General features: G+C 42.2%; 1 protein-coding gene across 4 annotated transcripts in view; it reads right to left on the reverse strand.

The window, feature by feature from the left end:
• Positions 1-2,296: 2,296 nt before the first annotated feature.
• MAP7 (microtubule associated protein 7) overlaps positions 2,297-13,526 on the reverse strand; it is a 102,875-nt gene continuing 91,645 nt past the window's right edge. For all 4 annotated transcript variants that reach the window (XM_081187883.1, XM_081187882.1, XM_081187880.1 and 1 more), the window contains exons 12-18: positions 12,515-12,707; positions 10,879-10,974; positions 9,107-9,157; positions 8,947-8,989; positions 7,708-7,837; positions 3,992-4,224; positions 2,297-3,106 (exon numbers count right to left, since the gene is read on the reverse strand). In XM_081187883.1, the coding sequence (XP_081044009.1) occupies positions 3,096-3,106; positions 3,992-4,224; positions 7,708-7,837; positions 8,947-8,989; positions 9,107-9,157; positions 10,879-10,974; positions 12,515-12,707 (757 nt within the window). In that variant the 3' untranslated portion in view covers positions 2,297-3,095. The remainder of the gene's footprint in view (positions 3,107-3,991; positions 4,225-7,707; positions 7,838-8,946; positions 8,990-9,106; positions 9,158-10,878; positions 10,975-12,514; positions 12,708-13,526) is intronic.

Raw genomic sequence — 13,526 nt, forward strand, 5'->3', positions numbered from 1 at the left:
GAGCAGGAAATTTGAAACCATGTTGTAATATTTTCCTCTAAAAAGTCCCCATGAGTGCTACTTTTAACAGAAAATGGATGTTAAGTTGAATTATGGCTGCAATTCAGATGGCAAGGGCATTTATGATACCATGTTATGAATGACGGCACTCTTGATTAAGGGCAGGTAAATTTTACATTGCCCAAATAACAATTCATAAAATGTTTCATCTACTATTTTGATATCCTATAAACAGAGACCCCTATTGTGTTTTAGCAGGAGTCGTGTCAAAAGAAATAAACTCTTTCCCTCAGTTCCTATCTTCTTGTAATATTCATTGCAGTAACAATTGAGAATAATTGGGTTGGATCCTCCTAGAGAAGAAGTCCTTCTTATTGGAGGAAAAGAACCCTTGGATTTAAGTCAATGTCATCTTGGATTAACTGCTTTTGAATGTGCTTAGGAACACAATAAGAGGCTTGCTGGATCACAGCAAAGGCCCATCTCGTCCTGTATCCTGTTCTCAAATTGACTAACCATTTGCAGGACCTTAGCACAACTATATAAGCAGGACTTCAGTACAACAACACTCCCCTGACTTGTGATTCCCAGCAACTGGTATTCAGAGGCATACATATGCTGAAGGTAGGATTCAGCCACACCAATAGCTAGTAGCCATTTCTAGCCTTGTCCCCCATTCATTTGTCTAACCCCCTTTTAAAACCATCAAAGCTGGTGGCCATTGTGACATTGCTCGACTACTGTTGCTTTTATGTTATTTCATGTGACTAGTAGCCCAACTACATGGCTACAATTCAACATCTGAGCACACTGATTTTCTCTATACATTTAAAAAGTGCAAATGCCCCAATAGCTTCTTAACTTGCACGCACAAAGGCTTCCACAGCCAACACAGAGCTCTCCTGCCTATAAGGGCTTCCCCTGTTATCTATCAGAGAGGAGAGATGTGTTCACAAACGGAAAGCACATTCAGACCCTGCCCCTCCACTGACATGAATGGGAAAGTCTGTCTGTTCAGGAGTTCCACTGTGCACACAGGAGTCAGGATGACATTGATGGCTATTTTCTCTCAGCCTTCTGCTGAAAAATAAAAAGGGTTAGAAACTATGTACTGCCCTCTATACAGGGAACAGGAACGCTACAGTTTTGTATTAACCTAAAGTGAATCATCTGAAACCCATCTCCAACTCGAACACAAAAGAGCTAAGATGAAATTTCCTCTATTCAGCTCCCCAAATAGACACATTATATTTGTTCAACAGCAACTAGTGCACCAACAAGTAAATATTAAAAGTGCACATGTTTTATATGAAGTTTAATTGATACTTATATCCTATATAGAAGCAAAAACTACATATTTTGGGTGTGTGTTTTTTTTTAAAAAGCTATGTACAGGGAGCATAGAGAACAACAGAAAAATATTTTGTTTTTGCTATACCACAGTTACTAAAAAGTCCAGACTGGCTTTTGTTCCTCTCCTCCAATTCACTTTAGCCCACAAAGCAGCATCGTCACACATAATTCCCAACGCAGTTGGCATAATTTTCTTTGACACAGCATGCACCCAATAAATTACATGAATTCAAGTGCGTTGCAAATCACTTCTCTTTATGACAGCATCCCCTTGGAGATTGATTTCTTGCTACACACTAACTGCCCAATCACACACTAACACCCAGCACTCCTTTTGACATGAACTGGCACATCATCCAGCACTTTAAAGTGCAACGTATCACTTTAGCGATATCCACTTATAGCAAGTTTGATATAAAAGCAAAAGACCAAACTCAGAGGTATGCAGTGTTTATACAGGTCTGGGCACAGCAGTGGGAGGTGCAAAATCAGAGGGGGGAAATGTCAGGGGCAGCACGTGGAATCACAGGGTATGAGAGCTTCCTGTTGAACATACAATTTTCACCTGAGTAGCCTGCAGCACTTGTATGCTGAAACAATCCTAACCAGGGTTGCTCAGTCTAAGTCAATCAGGCTACAGGCAGCCCAAGTCCTGCTGTCCCTGCCAGAACCTCAACAGAAAGGACTGGAGCCTTCCAAATTATTTTCTATTGCAGTGCTTGTTGACCACACACAGAAGTTTGCAATTCCAAAACACATGAGAAAAAGATCTGGTCCGAGTGTGGAGGAGTCTCTTGCATCAATCACATCATCAGCTAGAGAGAGCTCTCCACTCCCCATTACTATCCAAGTATGGGGCTGAATGACCCACAGAAGATTTTGCTTTTATCCCCTGCATTCCCTTACAGAAGGGAAACTAGGAAAAATCAAGTTTACAATGTAGTTTTTCAGCACATTTTCTATGATTTATTTTGTACAGAACAAAATTAATAAATACATTATCTAGGATAACAACAGGTTTTCCATTTCATCCATGAAAAAATAATGCTTTCGATTTTTCACATTTTAAAACCTGCTATGTTATTTTATTTTTTAGAAGAAAATGCAAGAAGACAGTAGTGATGCCTAAATATACAGAATGTCCATGTAGGAGTTACATTTACAAGAACCTGATACAGAAGCCTCTATGTTGCCCCCATAATTAAGAGTTCTCTGCAATAATATTTAAACCAAAAGGCTTAAATAAAAAAACACCCCAGTAGCCCTACTTGTAGAGCAGTGAGGCATTTACTTTTCAAGTATTCAATCCGTAAAATGTAAAAGATACTTTGCTGATTTTACATACCTTTTAAAACCAAATACCCATCTTCAAAAACAACAGAAAACAAGTCCATTACCCCAATCAGCCCGTTATTGTTAGAATCCAGTGAAGCTTTTGTCTTCAAGAATGCAGAAAATATCTGTTATGCTAACCAAAGGAACTTGCTGGATATAAGCAATTTATGCACATGAAACATGATTCTTCCTAGTGGTGAGATCTATTTGATAGAAAGGTAATCCAAGTCTATTCCCAATAAATTCTTCTGCTGGTTTTACTATGGCCTTAAAAAACCCCAAAAAAACAGTGTCCAATAAATCTTTAGAAAACTCGAGAGTGCAAAAACTACCACACTCCTTCATAGCATGGAACTCCACTGGCTGCAGAGACTTTTATGCCACCTTTGGTAATTTGTAAGCAGAGATCAGACAACTTCTAGAAGAAAAGCCAATAAAGAGCAAATTAGCAGAGAAGGAAAGTTCTTTATAGGGAACAAACAGCAAAAAAGAGTACTTTTATTATAATAAAAACACGCTGGCTACTTCTGTGGGCAGAAGGAGAGAGAAGAGGTGATTTTCACCGATTCTCCCTTCCACCCACCCTGTGCCACCTGCAAATATGTTTGATAGAGTTGAGGGACTTTCTGGAACAGTGTAGGAGATATGAGGGTGGGAGGCTGAAGGGAGAAATCAGTGGATCGTTAGCAGACCCTTCATTGGGTCAGAGTTCCTTCAATCAATGGAGGCAGCCCTCCCATTCACGGAAGAGAAGCTCAAGTTCCAAGTCACAGACAGAAAATGTTAATCAAGGACTTAGTTGCTTCGTATGGTGATCAGATGCAAAAGAGAATAGAATTGCTGAGTAGCAGAGGATGATCTTACAGATGCATCTTGTCATGAAGGGGTAAAAAGAGCTGCACTGGTTGACGTTTCTATTCCTGTACCTCTGCTGAAGTTATAAGAACCCTGCCCTTTGCATCTTGTCATCTTGCCTCACCCTTATATCAAAACAGCCGGTTTCTTAAAGAACACACATTTGGGTGGAGAAAGGATGAGGTATATGCTCTTTCTCTTTGCGGTGAATAATTCATTCCAATCTTAGATTGGCCCAGTGAATCGAACCAGCAGGTTCCTAGTTATTTCTATCTTTCCAACTGGGCTGCAACATGACAAACATTTTTAAAGCAGAGGTTATACAATTTGTTCCATGTCCTGAACTTGCACTTAATAAAAAATTGAATCCAGACACTTGCTAGAAACATCTTGGATGCCACACTTCATGCCCATTAGAAAATCAACAAGAGATTTAAAACAAACCTACCTGCTGTTTGATGTGTTTGAACGTTATCTACCTGAGGCAATGGCCCTAGGGTCCCCTTCTCTTCAAAGGCCAAAATGGGAGTCAAAGAAATGTCAGGGCTATTTTTATCATCATTGTTCATAGCATCCAGCCTGGGTGGTTTCGTTCCCATGGGCAAGCTGATGACCTCCTCAAAATTATCATTCTGCATAGACACTCCGTTTTCATTTGGATGTTTTCCTGGGTTGAGATTACTGAAATATAATGAAAATATCTTACGGATTATAAAACATTTTAAAGATTATTTTTCTTCTACATTTGTATGCTACTCTACTGTATACGGTATGCAAAGTTTAGTACTTGCACCGTTTTTGTTGTAGTAAAGAATTAATTTCCACCACTGACAATAATTAGGTCACAAAAGATTAAGTGCTTTTCAGCTGTGCTGATTTCCATTAAAGAGGTAAGCCAAATGCTTTCCTTTGATGTCTGTTTCTCCTCTAAGAAAAAGCAGCGGTGCCACACATTGGCCAGGGCCTTTCCCACAAGTTGAAGATCAATGTCCTATTTTTGATAGAATCCTCCCATTACAGTGGTATCTCGGGTTACATACGCTTCAGGTTACATACGCTTCAGGTTACAGACTCCGCTAACCCAGAAATATTACCTCAGGTTAAGAACTTTGCTTCAGGATGAGAACAGAAATTGCGCTGCGGCGGCACGGCAGCAGCAGGAGGCCCCATTGGCTAAAGTGCTGCTTCAGGTTAAGAACAGTTTCAGGTTAAGAACGTACCTCCAGAGCGAATTAAGTACTTAACCCGAGGTACCACTGTATCTAGCATTCTAACATCCTGATTCTTATAATTTTTTAATGTATAAGATCACATTGCTTTTATCAATACGAGAATAATCATGACAGTAGAAATGGTATTATACAGTGGTATCTTGGTTTAAGAACAGCCCTGTTTATGAACCTTTTGGTATACAAACTCTGCAAAACCTGAAGTAGTGTTCCGGTTAGTGAACTTTACCTTGGTCTATGAATGGAAGCCGAACGGTGGAAGGGCACTAGCGGCGGGAGGCCTCATAAAGTAAAGCGCACTCAGTTTAATAACGGCTTTGGTTTAAGACCGAACTTCCAGAATGGATTAAGTTAGTAAACCGAGGTACCACTGTAAAAAGAAGTCACTACTAACTCTGTGTAACTGACTGCATATCATGCAGTTTCATTTCCAGAGTCAAACAATCGCATCAATTATAGTAGTAGTAATAGTAGTAATAGTAATTTATTATTTATACCCTGCCCATCTGGCTGGGTTTCCCCAGCCGCTACAGTAACATTATTCCATTAAATAGAATATGAAACAATTGCTACACTGTTAAAACAATGATTTCACTAGAATCAACACAAGCTGCACAGCAGTGACAAGAATATAATAGCTCGGATGGTTAGAGGGTGGTGCTGATAATGCCAAGATTACAGGTTCGATTCCCGTATGGGACAGCTGCATATTCCTGCACTGCAGGGGGTTGGACTAGATGATCCTCAGGGACCCTTCCAACTCTACAATTCTATGAAAAACAACTGTTCAAAACTGTCTTAGATGAATTTACAGTGCTGTCTTTGTTTTTCATGCACTGGCAATATGAAGCATTTGCCTGACGCTAGACTAGCTTCTGTTAATGTAAACTCGCAGCCCAGTGGAAGACCACATGGTTTGCAAAAATAGGAGTCTTTAATCATTCTGGTTAAAAAGATCTCAGGCAGCCATGCTGGGAAAGTCCTCTGCTAGAGGCCCTAGAGAATCAATAGCCATGGGAATAGACAAAAATGGCTTAGATGCATCAAATGGTCTGATTCAGTATATAGCTCCATCTGTTGGATTACACCAGCTTTAAAAGAAGATTAAACAAATTCATGGAGGATAAGGCTATCAATGGCTAATAGTCACAATGGCTATGTGCTACTTTCATTGTTAGAAGCGGTAATCTTCTGAATACCAGTTTCTGGGAAGTGCAGGTGGGCAGAGGACTTTTGTGCTCATGCCCAGCTCGCATGCTTTCCCAGGCATCAGGTTGGCCACTGTGAGAACAGGATGCTGGACTAGATAGGTCACTGGAGGGGCAGGCTCTTCTTAACATTTATGTACACAGAATTTGTCAGGCACCAATGGTGCAAGATGAGTTACAATGCAAATACTGTTGGTCATGTCAAAATAGTGGCCAATAACAAATTTTCAGCACTTCTAACCCATGAGTGTCAAGAAAGTGTCCTCTGATTTAACAATTCAATATTATTTATGCAAATTGGATGCATCAGGTATTCTTGTTTTAGTCTGCTTTTCTGCCAATATACACCTCTCTAGAGTTTACACAATTTGCAGATATAACATTCAATCTAAAGAGACAGATAACCGATATACACAATGATAAATATTGACAGCCAGGTGGTACTTGCTAATTAATTTGAAGCAGAATTAAACATTGGCGGGTGCAGTTTTCCCTTTAAATGCTGAACATATTTCACTTTTAATGAGCTTTGTATAGTGTTAAGGGTTGGAGTAGCTGTTTTTATTTTGCCTTAAGGCATCTTTCCTGCTCTGGCACAATAACCAGTGCTGTTCAGGTTGGCCATCCTTGTTGCTTTGTTGTTGATGGATATGCAGATGATGATTTGGTCATCTTAAGGAACGGTAGCTAGTTTAAAATGAAAAGTGGAAGCTTCTGACCACCTCTTCGTCAGCATGAAAGATAAGGAGAGGAGAAGGGACATGCCTAAGCACAAGGTTCTCGATGACTCATTCTGAAGAGTGGGAAACAAGCTTCCTCCAAGCCTATGTCTCCACCCCCATCGTTCTGCCCGGACACTGAGGTCCAGCGCCGAGGGCCTTCTGGTGGTTCCCTCATTGAGAGAAGTGAGGTTACAGGGAACCAGGCAGAGGGCCTTCTCGGTAGTGGCGCCCGCCCTGTGGAACGCCCTCCCATCAGATGTCAAAGAGATAAACAACTACCTGACATTCGGAAGACATCTTAAGGCAGCCCTGTTTAGGGAAGTTTTTAATGTGTGACATCTTAGTGTATTTTTGGTCTTTATGGAAGCCGCCCAGAGTGGCTGGGGAAACCCAGCCAGATAGGCGGGGTACAAATAATAAATTATTATTATTATTACTATGTGTGAAAAGTGTGACTCTGTGAGAAGCTAGATAGCTGTGTCGCTGCTAACTGTGCCCCCTGCCCAGGAAGTGCAAAGAAATCTTTGTATACGCAAAGGGTATTCTTGATCTGATTCTAGTTATAAAAAAGCTTTTTAAAAAGAGACATGCTGACTGACACTCATGTAAGAGAGCTTGCATTCTTTTCTGTACAATGAAAAGTAGAAATCTAGCAATGTATTTTCTACAACAGCTTCTTTTTCAATAATGGTGTAGTGCAGATAGGAGGAGAAAATGTCTCATTAAAATTTAAAGGGTATGCTCTTAGCTACCAAGCAGCAAGCTGTGCTTTTAAGTGGTTTGATAAGAACGACAATATTTAATGTAGGAACATTTGACAGACACTGAATACAGTAGTACTCCGTGTATTTGATTGCTGGGGGGTGTTTGGTTGTGTTGAGCAGATGTTGAAAACCTTCTGATGGAGACACCCAAAAAGGGAAAATAATCTGATTTAATACGCTTTCATCTCAGTAAGAAGAAACATCGGGTATTGCTAGAGACATCTCAGTTCAGGTCTCTCACCTGTCAAGGTTGACTGTGGGCTGATGAGAAATTAGCACGTGGGTATGGGTGAGCAATTCCCCGTTCCGTGGAGATTCTGGCACACACTGAACCTGAGAACCCATCGCAGGGCTTAATGGAGTGCTCACAGCTAGAGAAAGGGGGGAAAGTTTTCCACATCACTTTTGACAGAAAAGGGTGCATTTACTTTAATCCATGTACATGCTCAGAACAGAAAAGGCAGTGGATGACAGGAGAGGAACAACCATGTTTCCTCCAGAAACAACTCATGAAGTTCCTCCTACTGATGTGGATGATAAGCCACAAAATGACTATGACTATCTATGACAGAATAAACATGAACACAAGGAAGCCAATATGCCAAACATGCACACAGAAAAATTAGAACTGAATAACCTGTTTGAGATACAAGCCGCTCATCTGGATCATCCTTAGTTGTACCAACAGACTTACTTTTTTTCCTGTGTTAATTCCATAGCACATCCTTCTCAAACCTGGTGGCTTCCAGATGTTTTCAACTCCAGGCTCCCATCACCCCGGCCATTGTCTGGTTGGGGCTGATGGGAGTTGGGAGACCAAAACATCTGGAGAGTTCCTGGTTGGGAAAGGTTGTCTTAGCACATCATATGCTCCGGGCTTAAAGCAAAGACAGAAATAGAGGGTTCTGCGTCCAATTAAGCTCTGCAAACAACTTGGTTTCCCTCTTGGTGTTAGGAAAACCTCTAATATCTAATTAGTAACAACATCATGGCTTGACAAAACAATCTAGCAAGAAATCTCTCCTTTTGCACCTCTTTTGTTTAGAAATCGTAACAGATAATTTATGCCCTTCCAATTTCATGTTTTAAAAAATGCAAATAAAAGTAATTTATGACAGTAGCATAATTACACTTGAAATCAGTGACCCTGCCATGGCCATAGGTCATGTGCAGCTGGAAAGACTGATGATTTTGCCCATACTGATTAAAACTGACCCCCAACTGACTAATTATTTAAAGCTTTGGTTGATTAATCTGGCAATTAAACTAATAAAAGCTTGTATTCCTAATTATATATTTAATTGCACACATAATTATGTTTGTAGCAGACTATCATGTGCTTTCACATGCTTTGATTCATCATTGACTTTTCATTAAATATATTTGGACTGCCAGCTTTTAAAATTCTCTCCTACTCAAGTCATGCTGTGAATAATAATCATTTCAGAACGAAAGTAGATGCGGATCAAGAAAGTAATACCTGTTTCCTTTGCTATCTCCCCATTTTGCTGCTCATTTGATTTCTGTAAAATAAATCATTTTTTAAAATAAAAAAGTTAGACGCTCCACTGACAGATAATGTATCTATATATGAAGGTAGCAATGTTTTCTACAAAGAGAGGATGAAGTGAAGTATCTACCTTCTCTGCAGCTTCTGTTCTTCTAGTTCTTTTCATAATTTCCTCAAGACGCTGCAAAGAAAATAAAAATACCCTTTACTGTGGTTAGTCTTTAACTACGTGCTGTGAACACATTGTGAACTCTCTTTTTAATGTATGTGTTCCTATACCAGATACGGGGAACCAATGGCCCTTCAAATGCTGGTGAACTACAGCTCCCATCAACCAAGACAACTGGGAAAACTGGCTGGGGCTGATGGGAATGGGAGTTCCAACAGCATCTGGAGGGCTACAGGAAACTGGTACTTACTACAGACACGCCAATGCTGCCACTTCTTTCTCTTCCTATTGTTGTGGAATTAAGTGCCCTGACCCTGATTTCCTGAAATGGGCTGTGTCTATCTCAAGAACCCAGCAGCAGGATAAGAAGGTACAGGTAAAGGTAAAGGACCCCTGGATGGTTAAGTCCAGTCAAAGGTGACTATGGGGTTGCGGCGCTCATCTCACTTCAAGCTGAGGGAGCTGGTGTTTGTGCACAGACAGCTTTCTGGGTCATGTGGCCAGCAGGACTAAACTGCTTCTGGCGCAACAGAAGCCAGAGCACACAGAAACGCCGTTTACCTTCCCACCGCAGCAGTACCTATTTATCTACTTGCACTGGTGTGCTTTTGAACTGCTAGGTTGGCAGAAGCTGGGACAGAGCAACAGGAGCTCACCCTGTTGTACGGATTCAAACTGCTGACCTTCTGATCAGCAAGACCAAGAGGCTCAGTGGTTTAGACCACAGCACCACCCACTCCCTACAGGGGGAGATGGTGGTAGGGAGGAAGGTGGTGAACAAGCTGCCTCCTTGCATGCTCCCCCTCCTGGTTCCCTCCTCTCATGCTCCAGTCCCCCATGCTACCATGTCCTCCTCTGCCATTTCCCCGTCCCCCTGAGACAGAAACATTCTAAAAAAACTTATTATCCAACAGGCAGGATAGAAGGGGGAGGTGGCAGTGACGGATTGGCCGGGTGGCATGTATCACCATCCAGTTTCTTTTTAACAGGCACCATCACACTATAAGCAGCGAGTTCAAAGCACATTCACAGCACTCACTGCAAAGCTTGTTTTGGGGGTTTTCCTCCATGCAAATGGGTGGAATGGAAGAGGCCACCCCTGTTGCCACACTGTACATGTTTGGACTAACAAATATGAAGAGAAGCCTCGTCGTATGTGCATAGATCAGGGATGGAAAAACTGTGGCCTGAGGGCCACCTGTGGGTCTTGGCCTAGTTTAATGTTGGAAACATAGAAGTGGAAATAGGGTGATGGAGGGAAAATGGGGTGGCAGAAACAAGGAAGGAAGGAAGGAAGGAAGGAAGGAAGGAAGGAAGGAGTGAAAGAAGGGGATGCCCATTTCTGATTTTGGCCCCACCCACCACCAGCATGTGGCCCCCAACAGATTATCCCTGATGGAATGTGACCCTTAACAGAAAAAAATATCCCCAAAAGTATAGGTCCTCCCTGTGATTTGAAGCTCTGATTGTGCAGGGTTCCAAATCAGAGGGATAATTTGTGCACGTGCAGCATGGACGCATGGAGGGTGCAGGGCCAGAAGAGGCCCTCTTGTAAAGGAAGTTCCCTGGAAAATGGCTGGAGTGTCTTCTGTTAGGAAATCTGGCCCTCAAGCTCAACCACCGCCCACCCACAAGGCTAAATCGCAGGAAATTCCAATGGCCACCTGCCCTACTGGGAAGGTTCCAGCCACACACAAGATCCCGTTCCACATGCCCATGCGCCTTCCTGTTACCTTCTTCCTTTCCAAGCGCTCTTGTTCTTCTCTCTGGAAATGCTTTTCACGCTCTAAACGAATCTGCTCTTCTCGTAACCGAGCCTCTTCTTCCTTCTAAATGCCAACACAGCAAAGGAAAACATGGATTAACTCATCCATCAACAAACATTTGTTTATCTGCTCATCGAGTTTTTAACTAACCTGACGGTTCACTTCCGTGTCTGCAATCCCACAAGCAGGCACCAAGAGGCTGTGTAAGTACAGCAGTGTTTGCATCATAGTTCTTTTCTATTTCCATAATGAAATCAGCTTCTAATAGATTTCATAAGCAGCTTACAATTGGGCCGGGGTGGGGTGGGGTGGAGGGGAGGGTGCTGCTGCTCACAAAAGAACCTCACTGGATGTGCAATCTCATTACTTCTCTGTATTTCAATCACAGTGCTTTCCAAATTAAAATGTGGGGTTCTAAATTCAACCCTGTGCTTCTATACAGCCTCCTCCAAAAATTAAAATGCCAATGTTCCTGCTTAAAGGATCATTCGTTTTCCTAGGGGTACATAATTCTTACCTCCACAGTTACTCTTGATGTCTGTATTTATCACCAAGTAGCTCCTTTTCTCTGTACATGGATATGTTGGGAGGATACACTGAAAACTTTGTTTAGGGGGCCAAACTACACAAGATGCTAAGTGCATCTTTGTACTGAACATGCAGGTTTTAATAAATTGCACTATCTTGTGGGGGCAGTGTCTGATAATGAGTGGAATCAGAGCAAAGGGGGAGCTTAACCCTTTCCTCTCCTGCTGTAACCCTGAGAGGAATTCCTCCTTCTGAAGGTGCTGTTTGCACTGGGAGTTGCAGGGGCGTGGCGGGGCACAGAAAGAGTTTTTAGAAAAGGGATTTCCCCTTGCATGTTCAAAGCAGAAATGTACTGCATGATATGGATGTGACTCAGTCTGGATTTAACCCTGTATTGGTCCCACTGATTTCAGTGGGTCTTCTCTAAATGCTACTAAATCTGGATCCAACCTTGTATTTCCAAGTTAAAGATGGAGAACTGGAACAGGGAAAAGGCTAGTTTTGATCTCACTAGAAGCAGACTATTTCAACAAAACCGCTAAAGCAAAAATATGAAACCCAGCATGAACCAGGAGAAACATGTTGTATTCCTAGCAGAGCCTAATTTGAGTGTCTGCTGCCTCCTCCCACATTCCATCTTATGACTGTGACTAACTGGCTTCTAACATCAACCAACTTTTTCGCCTCCCCCACCCCTCACTTTGTTTCTCATCTAAGAACTCTGGAGAACACAAAAGCTTCCACACTATTTTGTGACATTTTGGTTGACCTAATTAAAGTATTGCCCTAAGGTGGCAATGCTTATTGTCCAAAGTGGCAACATTTGTTTTTTGCAGGAATGCAGGGTGCCTAAATGTAGACCAGTGTGGTGCTGTGGGATGCCAGGTTTGGCCACATGAGGTGGTACGACTTGTGTGTCTAAACCAGGAATCCTCTAGGGTGCTAAGGATGTCTTCTCTTCCCTTCATTTCATCTCAAGAGTTTCTACCAGTTCAGAAAGTCACATAAGCATCCTTTAGCTATCTCTGCAATACACCCTGATAAAAATGTGAAAATCCTCTTTAATTTCTAAAACCTGCTTCTGAAGGTGTTCCATTTCCTCTCGTTCTTTCTTTTCTTTTTCTTCCGCCAGGCGGCACAACTGCTCCTCTTCTTCCTGCTTATGTTCTGCCTCTTTCTGCTTCCTCTCTGCTTCCTGTTTCTGAGCCTCCTCCTCTCGGCGAGCTCTTTCTTCTGCTATCCTCTGGGCCAGCTCCTCCTTCTTTTGTCTATGATAATAATAATAATAATAATTTATTATTTGTACCCCGCCCATCTGGCTGGGTTTCCCCAGCCACTCTGGGCGGCTTCCACAGAAGCCAAAAAACACTAAAATATCATACATTAAAAGCTTCCCTGAATAGGGCCGCCTTAAGATGTCTTCTGAATGTCAGGTAGTTGTCCATCACCTTGACATCCGATGGGAGGGCATTCCACAAGGCGGGCCTGAATGAGCCTCAGAAGAATGTACAGCAGGGGAGGGGTGTGTCAGGATGGGGAGGGGATAAGACTTTTGCTTTTATTATTCCGGTATAGTTTATTCTGCCCCTTAGCAACATAAAGCAAACAGCTAAACAAATACTAAATTAAAGTGCTTCCAACCACCAAATTCACCAAAAGAAACAAGCGGCAGACAGCAGCAGTTCATAACACAAAAAGTAAAAAAGAAGAGTTTTTCTTCTCTGGAAACACATTCTTTGGGTGGACACCATTAGTAAGGGCCACATCATACTTCTCTCTGGTCTGTACCAATTCAGAGTGCAGGGGGCAACACAAGCTGGGAGACTATTGTGTGAGGGTTTACACAATAGTAAGAACTCCCCTTCCATGCATTCTGCAAAGGTGAATTTAGGGGATCACAACTGGTTCCCCTGCACAGGGTGTGGCGGTGGGGGTGCCTTCCTGCTTCCTTCCCAAAGCTTGGTAAGCACTGGGCTTTGGGAAGAGCTGGGAGGGCTCTGACAAGGTCCTAGAATCCTCCTGCCTTCTTCCAAAAGCCTAGTTAGCACTTGCGCAGCTTAGGGAAGAAGACAGGACCTTGCCCAGAG

This window comes from Podarcis bocagei (assembly GCF_964188305.1).
Source record: "Podarcis bocagei genome assembly, chromosome: 3".
NCBI lineage: Eukaryota > Metazoa > Chordata > Lepidosauria > Squamata > Lacertidae > Podarcis > Podarcis bocagei.